Below are 16,686 nucleotides of genomic sequence, written 5' to 3' on the forward strand. Positions count from 1 at the left end.
CAAGAGCAGCAAGCCGTAAACCGCGGTTTGTGCACCGCAGTGACCGAGTTGGTGCGGCCTGCTGAGTGCAAGCCGGCCGACCTTATTTAACTCGTTTTATTACGTAGTAAGAATCGAAGCCGGCTCGGATTCTTCAGGCTTTTTATAGGCCTGTCCGCTCAATTGGCTTAGCATCTGCATAAAACTGGGGTTCGCTTGCCTTTTTTTAGTGATGTTTGATTTCACGGACTAGCCCGTGTCATGATCCTGTCCCTCCAAGATCCTGCTTAGCTTTTGGCCTCAACCTCTTAAAATAAGAATAAAATGAAATATCGCTTTCGTATTTGAAACTCTTTCTTCCTAGGCTGCAAAGTGCTAAATTGAATTGTATAGCGCCATCTTCCAACTAGAAAAAAGAGTAGCAGTCCATTTTCCGGCCGTTCTTTTGACTCTTCCCCAAAACTGTTCCTATAACAGTGTCACCCACACAAGGGGGACCACGACGTCCAAATGAAGCAGGTTTTTTTAAAACTTGTGAATGAAATAGAAATCAGCAACGGCAAGGCTTTTAATCGGATTGAATGAAAGCCAGTTGGGTTTGGGTCACTTACAGCCCATGATGTCAGGCTCTGGCGGTCAATTCCTGTGGCAACCAATGGATCAACACTTGGTTGATCGGGGTGGGGGGGTGGTGGTAGACAGACAGGTTTGTATGCAAAACTTTTAAAGGAAGTTTGTAGAACAAATTTTGCATCTCAAAAACCACATTCCCTCACACACTGTAGTAACTGCATTATTAATATTGGCCTTAGACTTTTTAAAATGTGCTCAAATATTTACAGACTCTTCAGTTCTGAGTACTCAAAGCCACCAACTGAAGAATTAGCTGGTACAAACCAATATAAAGAATTCCAACTATCTCAACAACCTTTGAAGTAATGTAATTAATAGTTTTACAATTCAGATATACCAGGCTTACAAGTATCCATAATTGAGCTGGGTTTTTTTTTTGTGGATGGTCCTGCAAAATGTAGCAAGTACTCCAAAGAACATTTCTGAATGTTTCTATCTTCTCATTAAGATAGAGGATTTCCAAGTTATTGTATAAATGTAAAAAAAAAAAATGTAAATGTTAGGATATGAAATGTATTGTATCTTTAATTTACAAAGATAATGGGGGAGACTCATTATTGGAGGCTGAATATCCTCAGTGAGAAATGCTGGACACAGTACTGGGAAACTCTTATTGTCTCAGTATCCTCATATGTATATTTTACCTATTAAACTTTAAAATGTATGTTGTATTTTAACTGGCTTCTTGTAGCTATCTCTTCCTTATATTCTATCTAAATGCATGTTTATATTTATACAGAATATAAACAAGTGATTTTTTTTCTACTTTACAAAAAATATTTATATTGTTACATTAAGGAGATATAAGCTATTGGGAAGGGAAATTTCTTGTCTTTAAAGTTGGCAATTGAAAAAACACTGGCGCTGCCTTTGTTGTAGTGCGAAATTCCAGGACCCAGAATTATTTGTGAGCAGATAATAAATGCCCTTATGAATAATACAAATCTTTATTTCTGTTTAATGGCATTTTAAGCATAGTTTTAAGCATAGTTGTTTAGAGTTTAAGCATAGTTCAGTTTTTAAGCATAGTTGTTTAGAGTTTAAAAAATAAGTTCATATGTAAACAGGATCAGAGTCTGAATAGACACTCCAGCACAGGGATGTCAAGCTCAAGGCCTGGGGGCGCTTAGATCTGGCCCGCAGGGCTGCCCTGGAAACAGCGAAGGACCGGCCCTGGGTGCCTCTGCCAGCGAAAATGGAGCTCATGAGGGCCGCATGTGGCCCTCATGAGCTCCATTTTCGCTGGCAGAGGATTGCAGGAGGCTGTCGCAGCTGAAAACTGAGCTTATGAGGGCTGCAGGCGGCATCCCGAGCTCCATTTTCACTGGCAGAGGGTTGCAGGAGGCCGTTGCAGCTGAAAACTTAGGTCGCGAGGGCCGCAGTTTTATGTTCCATTTTATGACCTTGCCATACTTATTTAGTAAATCACTGCAGTTATTAAATTAGTAACACGATTGTTAAGTAGAGCCTGTAGTGCAGTGGACTAAAGCACTGTTATTAACATCTGCTGCTTGCAATTACTGCAAGTTCAAATCTCACCAGGCTCAAGGTTGACTCAGCCTTCCATCCTTTCAAAGGTAGGTGAAATGAGGACCCAGATTGTGGGGGCAATAAGCTGACTTTGTATAAATATACAAAAGTATGAAGGCTATTGCTTAACGCATTATAAGCCGCCCTGAGTCTCCGGAGAAGGGCGGCATATAAATCAAAATAAAAAAAAAGTAAATCTGGCTTTCCCATTGACTTTGCTTGTCAGGTTACAAAAGATGACTCCATGACCCTAGGACATTGCAACCATCATAAATATGAGTCAGTTATCAAGCATCTAAATTTTGATCATGATGTGTTGCAACAGTCATGTCACTTTTTTCAGTGCCATTGTAACTTTGAATGCTCATGTTTATTACATGTTATATGGTTGCATAGAAGAATAATACAGAACTGGAAGAGTTCATGTAAGCCCCTCAGTCCAGTGCCTTGTTTAGGACATATATCCAAAGAATGCATCCACAAAGATGGCTTTATACTAGTTGAACACATCCAACAAAAGGGAGTTCTCCACTTATCCTGGTAATTAGCTTCACTGTCAAATTGCTCTTATTAGTTCTATTATTTTAAATATTCAATCCAAATCTATCTTCATGTAAATTAAATCCATTAGTTAGTGTCAACTGTGGTAGAATTATAGTTAACATTCTTGACTTTGCACTTCAACATGCTATCATGTCCCCTCTCAGTCACCTTTTTTTCATGGCTGAACATACTTACCTCACTCATTTTTAAAAAAAATTTTTTAGTTAGGAACATCTTCCTTGATCGTCTTTGAACTCGTTCTATTTTTTTAAAAAAATTCAGAGCTGAAGAAGCTTCTTGGATAAGAAGTGAAACGTCATCAAAGAAAAATAAGAAAGCCCAGTTGCCTCTTGAAAAAGCACTTTGGGCCAACATAAAGTACAAAAAGCCCTCCTGGCCATGACTGCCACTTGCTCCTCAAGGATTTCCAAATTGCAAACCAGTCTCGGGCAATCCAGAACCAATGATGGTAAAGTTTCAGATCTAGAAGACCCTAAAACTCAAAGCACGGCTTTTAACTGTTAATTACTTTCAATATAAATTTAAACTTCTCACATTTTTTGTCAAGTCTTGAATACCTGCCTGGATAATAAACAAATGGACTGAGATATAAAGTATATGAGGGATGCGCTAAGACACTGAGCTTGTCAATTGAAAGGTCGGCAGTTCAGCAGTTCGAAGCCCTGCTATGCACACATATGTATGTGTATATGTGCGTGTGTGTGTATACATATACTGTATATATATATCTATATATATATGTACATATATACATATACATATATACCAGAGGTGGGTTTCAGCAGGTTCTGACCAGTTCTGGAGAACCGGTAGCAGAAATTTTGAGTAGTTCCGATAACCGGTAGTAAAAATTCTACTACCCGCCCCATCTATTCTCTGCCTCCCAAATACCAGCTGATCGGGAGGAAATGGGGATTTTGCAGTATCCTTCCCTTGGATTGGGGAGGGAATGGAGATTTTACAGTATCCTTCCCCTGCCATGCCCACCAAGCCATGCCCACCAAGCCATGCCACACCCACCAAGCCACAGAACTGGTAGTAAAAAATTTTGAAACCCACCATTGATTATACATATTCATATACATATACATATATATATATACACACACACACATATAAACACACACACACACACACACACACAGATATGTGCATGACTAGCACATATGTGCGAGGGGAACCTTTACCTTTTTTATAAGGTCTATGATCTATATAGTATCTGATAACAATTTGATTTTAGTGCTCAGCTTATTGTATAAGACTATCTGTATTAGCCAGCTCCAAAACACAAAATGTACAAGGCTTTCTGTTCATGAAGTATTTATTATGATTCAACTCCGCTCTTTAACAGCCTGTGCATTTAAACAATTGTGCTATTTTAGATCAATGCAGCTTAATTCTTGCTGTCTGTGGCATACATTTACTGTTTGTGGATGTCTGTGGGTTTTTGTTGTTTTTTGGAATCATAGCCTAATCTCAATAATCCAAGATCTGTAAAAGAATTTTGCTGCCATTCTGATTTGGAAATTCTTGTTTTTTTGTGTGTGCCCATCCTATATGGACAGCTAGAATCAACTAGTCTCATCCTTGCAAGAGGTAAAAGGGGCATGAATCAGAATGGAGGCTCCCATACTCTGGAATATACTTCCCCAAGAAAAGTCCTGGCACCACCATACAGTATCTGCCATTTTAGAAGACATTTTTTCAACAGGCTTTGGCACCTAACACCTATCTTTTTCTTTTGGTCCATATTTGTTTAATGTTGAGTTAATTTACTGTGCATGTTGTGGTGACTATTTTTAGATGTGTAATTCATGCTCCTTCAAAAATTGCTACTGAACTGAATTTTAAAGTGATGGAAGTAGAAAATAATCAAATGCATGAGTACTTGAATTGTGTGATTTAAATGTAATGAAGTTTAGTGTCCTTTGTCACAGCTCCTTTTCTCTTTCAAACTACAGTCTCTATTATAACACTTTTCTCCTCAAAAGTTGAGCATTCCATCTTAAAGAAACATAAAAACAACATCCAACATTGTACAAATGTACTTTCACTTGGGTAACAGAATTCCTCTACTTTTCTCTGCAATTCTGTGAGCCCTCCAAAATCTGCCCTGGAATATCTCAATTGTACAACATTGAGTGGGTTTTGAGGACTGCAGAGGGAATAAACTTTCATATATTACGGAAAGAAACCCTGCATTAGCTTTGCTTCCTGGCTATAGCTATTTATATTGCATTGGTTTTTTTAAGCATCAGAAACTTTTGTATACTTTTATTAAAGTTGATAAGAAATGGTTGCTCATTTTGTTGCATTTTAAAATAGCAATCAGAAATTTAAAACATGTTGTATGTTAGTTTTGTTTAAAATCTGCTTTCTTCAGCCTCTACTTCTTTGCAAAATTTATAAATTAAGTGCATAAAACATGAATAGCGCTTGTAACATATATCTGGGTAAGAAACCTGTCATGGATTTTATTTCAAGCAAAATTATGCGATCCATCAACATAGAGTCCACAATGTGAACAGACATAAAATTCAGAGCCTGCAAACATCTGGCTTAAAGTATTTTTGGCTGAAAAAGACGTATACAAAAATCAATATATTTGGGGAAATGATGCATACAAGATGTGTAAAAAGTTATGTTAGGGAAAGTTGTATACAAAAATGTTTTCAGTTTTAAAAAAACAATTTGCAAAATGGTACAGAACTCTGAAGAGATGATTTTTGTATATTTGTTAGACCGACATGGACAAGATACAAAAAGATTCTTACCCATGTGACAAAGTTAGATTTATCTACTTCATAAAATCTGAATTCCATACAGAGATGCCAAACTTTTCTCTTTAAACTAAACATTTTAATTAAAAAAAATACAAAATCTTTTTTTCGAAAGCAGAAATATTTGATCTTCTCTTAGAATTAAGAAATTAAAAGTTGCTGTTCCCATCTCCCGCTCCATTTTGCATGCTGACACTTGTATATGAAAACTTACAGAAATGTTTATTTCAGTGAAAAACATCAGATATTGACAAAGCTTCTATTAATTAATGATGTAATGATACTAGCTTCCATTCCCTGGATATCTTTGTTCATATGGTCTGCAGATAATGTTTCTGAGGAGGGGAATTGTCTTTCTACATGGAGTTGAAATGTGCTACAACAAATTCAGCTATGTTTTGCTGGTTCCTTCCACAGCTAATTATTATTTCATCGATTAATCTAGTATTTTTATGTCATCATCACAGTTCAAACAGATCCAGGAAAACCCCAAATTTCTGATCTAGGAATAGTTGCAAATGTTATGGTCCGTATAAAGAATTAAAACCACTTTATATATTTAGAAGTGACAACAACTGCCACATATATATATTTTAAAAAAATACAATGGCAACACTCTTTCTCCTTTAATCCCCTTCTACTTTCTTGAAAATCAACTGCAGAAAGTTGGGAAATCATAGAGATTGCAGTGAGAAATAGTCTTTCCTTCTTCTTCACTCACCCGGTTCTCTTTCTTGGATCAAAGAGATCTCGTGGAAGGGAAGATTTTCTTTATTATTATTTGGATCTAATCTCATATCTTTTATGCTAATGAGTTGGGAAACTGCCCTTTGGTATTACTTTAAACATTATTGAAATGTTGTATATTTGGGAACATCCTCAGAACAGAATATATTTTTCTACCCAAGGTGATGTTAGCTGTACTACATAATTGCTATTTGGACAAGTCAGTAGTAGAAATAGATAGGATGTTCCCATCAATGCAGGATATTTAAGTGCAAATGCTCCAGTGATGATTTTACTTGTTTGGACCAGGTTTTGGACTACCCCTATATCAAAATATTCTGGGCTGTTCACTTTATTACATTGCTTCCTAACTTTGCACTAATGTAGAACTACGGTGAAATTCTTCTATTGCTCTCCCTTCCTATCATTTTTGCAAAAATAAAAGATACTTTCAAATACAGTACTTCCATCATTCTGGATGTCTAACAAAGGGAGAGGGAAAAATTCACAGTCAATTATATATAATCTTAGTTTATAATAGACTCTAATTTTCAATAACATCTGTCCCATTTTCAAAAAGGCTAATGTTCCTGATTCTCTTGTGCAATTCCAGTCACTAAAAGAAGGTTACAGGCCATAAACTGTACACTCAGTACATTACTGATCTGTCCAGTATATACTCCAACTAGCTCACTGGAAGAGCCATCTACAGGAGCATTGCAGTAAGTGTTTCGAATATCCCAAACGCGAACAGAGTTGTCCATTGATGCAGAAGCAATCAAACTACTATCCGGACTAAAAGTAAGGCTGGTGATATTATCTGTATGCCCCCGTAGTTCTTTGTAAAGCGTTCCAGATGCCAAGTCCCACAATTTTAAGCGCTGGTCTTCACCTGCTGAGGCCAAGTACTTACCATTGGGAGAAAAGGCAAGGGACAGGACAGGACCTCGGTGACCTGTAAACAGACGTACTGTGTTTCCTTGCTGGGTGCTCCAGAGCCGCACTGTTTTGTCTGTAGATCCTGTTGCCAAGTAGTTAGAATTTGGATGAAACTTGATGCAGTCGACATCTGCTAAATGGCCCGCGTATATCCGTAGGGGATACGTCCGATCAAATGACCAGAGTCTTGCTGTACGGTCATGAGAAGCACTAGCAAAGTACAAGCTGCAAGGGCTGATGTCCAGGTCCCACACCGGATAAGCATGTCCTTGGTACAAGACAGTGTTTGTAAAACATCCAAGATCCCAGTATCTGATGGTTGTATCTTCAGAGCATGACAGCAATCCTGAACTGTCTGACAAAAAACTTGTGCTATACACTGGTCCAGAGTGCCCTCTTAATAACTTCATTTCAGTTCCTATATCATCATCATCTTCAGCCTGTAAAAAGAATAAAGAAGTTTCTTCAGACAAACTTTCTCTAAGCTTTGTTTTCTCAATGTCCTTATCAAAGCAGTAATAGCCTTTTTACCAGTTACAACTAACAGAAATAAATAGGCTGTCAGTGAAACTCTCCCAAGCGCTGGTAAAAAATGATCTTCTTGAGAGTCCTTTTCAAAGACCAACTTGGCTGCCAAATCCTATACTAACTAAAGTTTGTGGATCATATATAAAAGCAGCCATGTGAAGAGAAATCAAGCTTGGATATTTTCAGCTTGTATACCAATATCATTTTAATCTAAGAAAGAGCATAGAGAATGCATCTGTTTCTACTGAATCTCTTTCTGGGAGAATATAGGCCCATCAAATTTTAGTTTTAAATGGAAGCTTTATGGTTTTATAAAACTATAGCTTCCATGGAATTAATACCTCATTCAGAGACTAATCAATCCAGTATCATTGCCTTCAACTACCACTAATAGCAAGCAGGCATTTACATGAATCATTTCATTACCCAATGTTTTTATAGAGAAGTAGATCTGGGTGTCAACAATATACTGATTAAACCCAGCTTCAAATCCTTGATGACCTCTCTACCAGTTTCATGCAGATGTTGAGAAGCACTGAAAATGATATGGAGTCCCAAGGGACACCATATAGTAGCTGTCATTTCAAAGAGCAACTGTCTCTTAAGAAGTACGATCTGAAATGTACCTGAGGGATGGAAACAGGCACTGCTATTTCTATTATATTCTATATTTCTATATCTGATCCATGGCTAGAATATTAAAACTGCTGTCAGGTCAAAAAGAATTCTGTACATATCTTACTAAACCATAACAACTTGTTGTGCAGATATACACCAACAGCCAGAGGAACTAAGATGCTTTGCATCTTCTGCAAATATATTATTTGGATTATGTTAACATCTGGATGTATAACAACATGTAACTGGGTCTTGCTTGCATTATTTCTTTTTACAGACAGAAAACTCTATGGTGCAAAATTCTGTACCATTGTATGGTGGTACAACTGTATGGTGTATGTTGCAAAATTCTGTACCATTGTTTTTAAGGAAAAAATAATAAAATATACAAATTTTGTGCTATAATCAGAAGACTGAGAGACCCTTCCTTACTTTTGCCATCACCCTCAATTCTATTAAAAATTGATAAAATTATATATAGCATATTTATACTGTAAATCAGGGGTCCCCAACCTGTGTGCCATGGCCCACTTGTGGGCCGAGAGATTTACAACCAGGCCATGGAAATGGGCAGCGAGCACATGCATGCACATCTCACTTGCAGGAGCAGCGAGCGTTCCACTTAAGCAAGCAGCAGGCTTGTGTGCACACTGCTCGCACAAATGGAACTGTGCACACATGCGCGTTTGCCAGCCACTCACACAGAACCATCCCCTCTTCCCCTGCCGGTCCAGAAAGCCAGGAATGTTGGGAGAACTCTGCTGTAACTGAAATAATTTATTTGATCATTGACCAATCTGCTCTAGGCATTAGTTGCACAAGACTACTTTATGAGTTATTTTAGGCAATTGCACCACTGCTGCGTTTAGGCAGTTATGCCACATACAGTAGAGGTAGAAATAATAGCTAGATTAATCATGCATCTTATTGAATTCTGTCTCAAAATCGCCCTGAACATACAGTTCATGAGTTCTTACAGGGGTACATGCGATCTATAAGTAACTTTCCTTCTAATGAGCAAATCTAGAGATTATAACTGAAAGCACTTTCTGAGTCTCCCTTTCTGACTCAAATATTATAACTCATCTCGATTTGTGCCTTTGAAAAGTTGAGGTGTATTACCATAAATGCAAATGAAGAATGAAATTGCCACCATAAGGAGTCATAATTGGCTAATGAAGTGTGCAATTTAATAAGGACAAGTATTTGATCAGTTCTACTATTATCAGAGGTGGGAAAATGGGCAGTTTTAACTTAAATCTTTTCCCAGGCAAACTATTGTTGGCTCCCTATCATTTCTCACTGTCCAGCCTACCCATGTGACTAATAGGTAGAAGGAAAGCATCAGTGTGAGGCAGATTTTGCTTTTGGTTTGGTTTGTGAGAACGTGACAATTTTGAAAATCTTTCACATAAAGCATTTCAACATAAGCGTAATACATTCTACCCATGATTCAATAAAAAAAACAAAACAGGATAACAAGATGCTCTGGACCTCTTCATCCAAGATATCACACGCCAAGTGGATTCGGGAAACATCTACTGAGTGAGGCTCAGATTTCAGCTTCTTGGGCCGTAAGCTCCACAACTTTACACAGGAATTGTCAAAACCAGCAGCCAGCAGCTTGCTATTTGGCGAGATCGCTGCTGTATTCAGCAACTGCTCAGTATTATAGAATGCATAGAAACATATGGTAGTAAGGGATGGTGGCCCATCTTTGACTCTTTTAATGCTATCTTGCAGGAGATCCAAGGCTGCTTCATTCTGCAGGATGGAAGCAGGCATATCAGTAGGTTCCAGGCCATTGCTCTCACTACGTGACGAGCCACCACTAGCATAGAGCTGGTAGTCCACTCTCTTGGTGGGTTGCACATCTAGATGAATATGCAAGGATAGGACTTTGCAGAGAGCACTATTATTATCACTCTGGAGGTAGCGGAGGAGGAAGTTGTAGCTCTCTTCCTGAAGGCGGATCACGTATTTATTGTCCAGAAATGCCCGGAGCTTGAAATTGGACAGGATGTCTTGAATTGTTAATGTAGTTTGTAACTGTTCAATGATGTCTTTCTGGCTGGCATTCTGTAAAAACATCCCATGGAAGCGACTGTAGAAACTGTCCACTGTGCTCTTTAGGCCATTTTGGACCATGTTGAGATGGAGGTAGACAAAGAGAGGGTACAGGAGAGGCATCACTTCCTGGCTATGCTGGGAATCTGAATCTAAACATCGAAGAGAAAGAAATGTCATTTTTCCTCACTGAGTACTCAGCAGATATGAAGAGTGAAAATTAAGCAAGCCATCTCCCACTCTATTTACAGATAGCCTTTTGATTACATTTTTTAAAAACAAATCAGGGAATACTCAACATTACTTTTTGTTCATTAAGAAATACAGGGTAATTCTAAAACTTACATAGGAACATTATTTGTGGCAGAATTAGGGGTGGGCAGATAAGTAGCCAGTTACACTCTGGCCCTTTAAAAGAATTGCTCTGGTAACAGAATGCCATTCTGTCTATGGAACTCCAATCAGACAAGGTACTCAGCTTCTTTACTTTATTCTGGCATCTTTGATAGAGAATAACATGCCATCAGAGCAGAGATAAGAGTTAGAAATGGAAATTGCAGGGACTAACATTCCAATGGCTTTTGAGAAATCACAGTCTTGCCCTAATGACTAAAGGTTGGTTTAGAGTTGCCTGCAACTGCCTGTAGCCGTTACCGCATATCTAGATAGCAAAGGGGTTGATGGTTAAGTGTAGGTTGCAAATGGCTGCAGACGGGCCCAACACAAATACCTCCCCATTCAAGCAGAGATGTGTGTCCTGCATGCTGATTGGTTGATCTGACTTGTTCTGTGCCATTGTTATTGGCATAGTATTCCCTACCCAGAATGTTAACATTTGCAAATGCATGAATACAACAGCTATACAACTGTCTACAAAGGACGAAAGCATGCATGCAGTGCTGGAGAAATCTGCTTGACCCTTAAATCTGGCATACAACGTCAGGAACCTTTCACTTAACAAATCTATGGCTCCAATCTGGATTTTACCCACCTGTCAGAAAGTTGCGCAACTTCCCAAACTGTACTTCATATTGTTGGGGCTCTGCTAAGCAGGGTGCAGCAGAAATCACATTTGTACAACCCGATTCAGATTGTACTAAAAAAAAATAAACAAAAATGAAGACAATTGGCTTTCGAAGGCATTGAATGCTGCAATGCAACTTTCTGCTTTTTTATATTGAAACACATAACTTCTGCATTATTAAAACAATCTAGTAAACGTCAGTTTCCATTATTTTTAGAGGACAAATGGAAAGGGTACCAATCAGGCTGAAAATAATCCACAATGCTTGGTATACTACTTGTCTCTATATAAAGTTTACAAATAAGTTAAGATAGTTAAGATATTTCTATTTATCCAGTTTAGTTTTTTTCATGATAAAGACCGAATTTACATGTAACTAAACTAAACATGCCACAAAATATATATATATATATATATATATATATATATATATATATATATATATATATATATATATATATATATATATATAAAAATCAGTATTTAGCTTAGCTTGTTATCAGGGATTACTATCACAGAAAATTGATGACACGTGAAATGTCAGAATCCATTATTTCTTTCAGCTAGCTCCATTCCTAAATTAAGTGGAGATTATTCAATAATCAAATAATCCACTTTCATTTTTAGATGTCCATCTAAATGTCCACCATAAATCCGAAGAACTGCACTTGTATAATTTTACCTTGAGTGTATAACTATCTATACAATCTAGAATCCTAATTAAGCTTGGGAATCACTAACTGTGTGAACTTATCTTACACAATTTTAAAAAGAACATGGGTGAAAGGAATGAAGGAAGGAGACCTTCCCCATCCTCTGAAAGTCCACTGAGGCATTTCTATACGATGTACTGTAGCATGAGAATAGATGCAAAAATGAGGGATTTCAGGCAATGACAGAGACTCTGGTATCAGAGCTCCTGCTTTCAAAAGATATCTTTGATTTTTAGGAAGCCTATCTCCTTCAGTGAATCTTCTACACCTTCGGGACAAGCAAAGAACTGAGAGGGTCAGATGGGCATAAAATACTTTTTCCTTCCTAAGCACTGGTTGGGATTCACCTCATTGAGATTATTACTCCACCAACATAATTTTCTAGATTACCGGTATGTCTACAAATAACCCCTCAGGATGGCTAGATGTGTGACTCAGCATCACTACAGATTCTGCTTATAGTGGAACCTCTACAATTAATTTCCTGTCAAGCTGGAAACCTAAATTTCACTGTTAGCATCCCATAAAAGTCCCATCAGAAGAAATATAGAAGCAACTTTTGCAGTTAAATTGGCTAATAGTTCTCAAAAATGGGAAAAAGACACTTTAGGAATATATTTTAATCAGCTTGTGCTATGCAAATCCTACATCATTTAAATTCTATTAATTTAATTAGGGTCTTGCATTCATTTTCTGTGGATTCATACAAGTTATACAAAAATAGTGAGCTCTGAATATGTGGCTAAGGTTATTTAACACGTATTCCAGCATTACTGCAAACAAGAATGATCAGTGTATACACCTGTTTTCCTATGAAGCTGCTTTTACTGTTTTTTATACACATGCACTTATATACACTAATAATGCCTCCAACATATACATGGAAAAAAACACATAAAATGTTTGCATACAGATGCTCTCCTCTAATGTAACCTGAAAAGGTAGATCAACATAGATTTCAAGGAAAAAGCTAATTCATGCTTATATAAGTATGGTCCCTGGTATCCCCCCAATCATAACTTCAAGTTGCACACTTTATTGCTATTTGTTTTAAAATGCAGTTATTTCATATAGAACTGTCCAAAAATGACATAACATCCTTATTTAGATTAATTTAACATATCCATAGAACCCAGAATTACCACACCAAGATTTTAAGTATGCCATGAACTCATAAGTTTAGAACATATTAACCACTTCTAAATCACACAACCTCCCATAATTTTATTTCACTTATGAAATAAATGTTCCAATTCAGTGATTAATTCAACTAATTAACTAAACCAATAAAAGCGCAGTTTATCTCAATATATCAAGATATACAATAATTTAAAGATGCAGTTCCCAAATGAATCACTTTCAAATATTCAGCAATAGCAGTTATTAACTAGATGTTTCATTATATTTTCTTATTTCAAAATCTTTAGTAAGTTTTCCTTGCAAATATTAACTGATTAATTAAAGAACCAGTTTAGTCTAGTGGTTAAGGCTGGAAAGCAGAATACCATGAGTACTAGTCCCACCTTTTAGCCATAAAAAAGGTTTAGCAGGTTTGGGTTAGTTATTCTCTCTCAGGTCTGACTCAACCCACCTCATAGGATTGTTGTTGAAGGGAAAAATAAGAGGAATATATTCACCACCTTGAGTTATTTGTAAAAATAATTAAGATGGAATACAACAAATAAAAATAATTGTTATAATTAATTATGATTTTTTAATTATTATATTTATAATCAGTTATGAAAATATGTATAAATAAATAATTTCAACTACATACCTTCTTACACGGACATTTGCAGAGAATATCAAATAAGTCAAGAGTGCAGTTGTGACCACGCAATAAAAATCCCACTCCTTAAGTGCACTGCTCATGCAATGCATGTAAAAAAGAATGGGATTTTGATCATGCATTCACAGCTACCATTTTGACTTTTCTGAGTCCCCCTCCACTTGAATGCTGCTGACTTGGATTCATTATGTTCAGTCTCATTCCAAGTAAATGCCTAGACATTCTGTAGTACTATAAAAATAAGTTCACTGTTTCTTTCTTGCCTACCTACCTGTTAGATTAGCTGCCATTTCTTCAGCCGTGTGACATAAGCGCAGCCCTTGTTTCAAGGGACCTTCTGAGTCTACATACTGCCTGCGCTTGACATAGCAGGAAACAGCCATCTGAATCTGTTCGGTGCGTACACGTTTCATGACCTTCAAGGAAAGAGACGCAGAATTCTAATTCCAAGGAAACAGTAAAATCACGAGTTTTATGTAGCATTTTCCTAAAACATAAATTATTGTAAGCTTCAAGCCACTGCAATGTTTCAATCCGAGAGAACTCATACAATATTGGAAGGTAATGTTTAGATTTCAGCATTTTGAGATGGACAATGACAATGAAATACTTTTATGATTATTTAAAATAAAACCTTAACAAAATGTTGAGCAAAGATTTTGTCAATGAAAACTTCAAATTGTCACTGGCCTAATTTACACATCACATAAAACAAAGCTTTTAACCAGTCTATTGATCAAATAAACCTATAATTGCTGTGTTCACCGGCTATCTAACTTTTTAGATTTCTTGGCACCCATCAAATATTAAACTGCTTGGAAATCTTTATTTGCAAATTATTTTTCAACACTGTACAAGCTGGAGGTGACTATATTTACTTCCCATTGAGTTTTATTAGTGTCAAAATGGATTAAATAAGTTGTGAGTTATTAAATCAAAATACTTTCCCCACTTACCAGGAATGGATAATGCAGCCAGAATAATCCACATCATCACTGATTAATTTACATAAATGAGAGTGGTGGATTAGTTTCTTAGTTTCACTGTATCTTAGCGGGCCTTTTCAGACCGCCTTCTGCCATCGACAGCCTCCCACCGGCCAATACGCTCCCATAGAGAGGGGCTCCTCAGGGTGCTGTCGGCCAAACAATGTCGACTGGCAACACCCAGGGGGAGAGCCTTCTCTGTGGGGGCACCAGCCCTCTGGAATGAGCTGCCCCTAGATGTACATATGATCTCCGACCTGCACACCTTTCGCCGCGCCCTGAAGACCCTCTTGTTTCAACAAGCCGGGCTGGCCTAACATGAATATGAATTTTAATGGGTGTATGTTAGTTTTTTAATTTGTGGGCCAAATTTTTGTATATTTGATTTTAATGGTTTTTAAATTTTGTAAATTTTATGTGTTTTAATATGGCTGTACACGGCCCTGAGTCCTTCGGGAGAAGGGCGGTATAGAAATCTAATAAAAGTAAAAGTAAAAATAAAAATAAAGTAAAGTATTATTGATGTTGAGTATTCCAGGTGATATCACAAGTGGGGGAATGTGTGGTTTTTCATAATTTACCATGCAGGCTGAATTGTTGCCTCCCTTCCTAATGGTTCAGTTTGGAAATGGTATTTTTCCTCTCCATCAATCAGAGACATGTCTCCCTAAATACTACTCCTGACAGGACCAACACTTTTGGGTTGTCAAGTGTCTCTGTACAATAAGCAACAATGATATTTTGCACCATAGGATAGAATTAAATTTACTGCTAATCTCTACTGTGGCTATTTTGTCTAAGGTCCATGCCGGCTTCTATTTGCTCATCTCCACCGATAACTCAGCATCAGAAAAAGCAAAAGATGGAGCAGAACTCAATACCCGGCGGCCAAATATAAAGTCCACTTATTCAAAAGTTTCACGAACTGTGGCTTCATGCTCCCAACGTAACAAGGCAAGATGCACAGACCATCCTCCCGTTTCTATGCCTTTTCCGCCACATCCGTCCCCGGGGAAAGCACTTGCAAAAAAAGGAACCCCAAACAAACACGGGGGAGAGGAAGACAAGAAAAGGGGGATAAAAAAAGATGATCGGGGGTCCATGCACGATCGGGAAGACCACCCCCACTCTCCAGTTCTTCCTGCCGCTCAGGCAGCTGCACCGGCGGGAAGAAGGGAAAACCGAAGACAGACAGAGCCCGATTTTACCCAGGGAGGGCCCGAGAGCGCTTCCGCGCGCCACGCGCAGCTCGCCTTGCCTCGACTCTCTTCCACCCGCCCGAGCAAAGGAGCAGCTCCGCGGGGAAGAAATATACTCACTGGAGCATTGCAGGCATGGAAGTCCAGGGAGAGAGAGAGAGAGAGAGAGGCGCGCGATCGGCGGCGAACGTGGGTGATTCCTAATGCAGGCACGCGACAAGAATTCCCGGGTTCGCGCCGTCAGTCACTGCGCCCAGCCGCGCGAGACGACTCCGCCGCGGTTGCTGCTGGTGTTGCGGAGATCGCGGACTCCGGCGGTGGCGCGAGCAGTTTTTCCACCCGGGGGAACCTTCTGCAAACTAAGCTGGCTCGGACGTCCCGCGTTGCAAGCCCCGGCGGCGTTAGTAGGTTCGATGACTGTCGCGGCTGAAAACCGCCGCTCCATGACTGACGGAACTGACTCGGAGAAACCAGGGGGGGGAGGGGGAAGGGAGGGGGGGAAAGAAGGAGAAGAGGGAGGAGGAGGAGAGGGGAGGTGGGCCGAGAGAAAGGCGATTGCGCAGGCGTGGCCTTCTAACCAATGGGAAGGCGCTCCTTCTTTTCGACGCTCA

At 38.5% G+C, this 16,686-nt stretch overlaps 1 protein-coding gene across 1 annotated transcript; it reads right to left on the reverse strand.

The window, feature by feature from the left end:
* Nucleotides 1-4,822: 4,822 nt before the first annotated feature.
* Nucleotides 4,823-16,515, reverse strand: TAF5L (TATA-box binding protein associated factor 5 like). Its single transcript, XM_070950961.1, has 5 exons — nt 16,196-16,515; nt 14,162-14,306; nt 11,356-11,460; nt 9,792-10,516; nt 4,823-7,591 (listed from the first exon to the last, which is right to left on the reverse strand). The coding sequence occupies exons 2-5, from the start codon at nt 14,301-14,303 to the stop codon at nt 6,794-6,796; spliced, it is 1,770 nt and encodes a 589-aa protein (XP_070807062.1). The 5' UTR covers nt 14,304-14,306; nt 16,196-16,515; the 3' UTR covers nt 4,823-6,793.
* Between the last annotated feature and the right edge of the window lie 171 nt (nt 16,516-16,686).

The sequence above is a fragment of the Pituophis catenifer genome, unplaced genomic scaffold (genome assembly GCF_029215685.1).
Source record: "Pituophis catenifer annectens isolate HBS135680 unplaced genomic scaffold, rPitCat1.0.hap2 SCAF_1, whole genome shotgun sequence".
NCBI lineage: Eukaryota > Metazoa > Chordata > Lepidosauria > Squamata > Colubridae > Pituophis > Pituophis catenifer.

What these genes read in the sequence shown, in the direction of transcription:
- TAF5L (XM_070950961.1), bottom strand. Translation starts at nt 14,303, where the DNA reads ATGAAACGTGTACGCACCGAACAGATTCAGATGGCTGTTTCCTGCTAT. An exon ending in AATGGCAGCTAATCTAACAG is followed by an intron (nt 11,461 to 14,161) that starts GTAGGTAGGCAA and finishes ATTTTTTTTTAG; the next exon opens with TACAATCTGAATCGGGTTGT. An exon ending in GTGATATCTTGGATGAAGAG is followed by an intron (nt 7,592 to 9,791) that starts GTCCAGAGCATC and finishes TTCTTTTTACAG; the next exon opens with GCTGAAGATGATGATGATAT.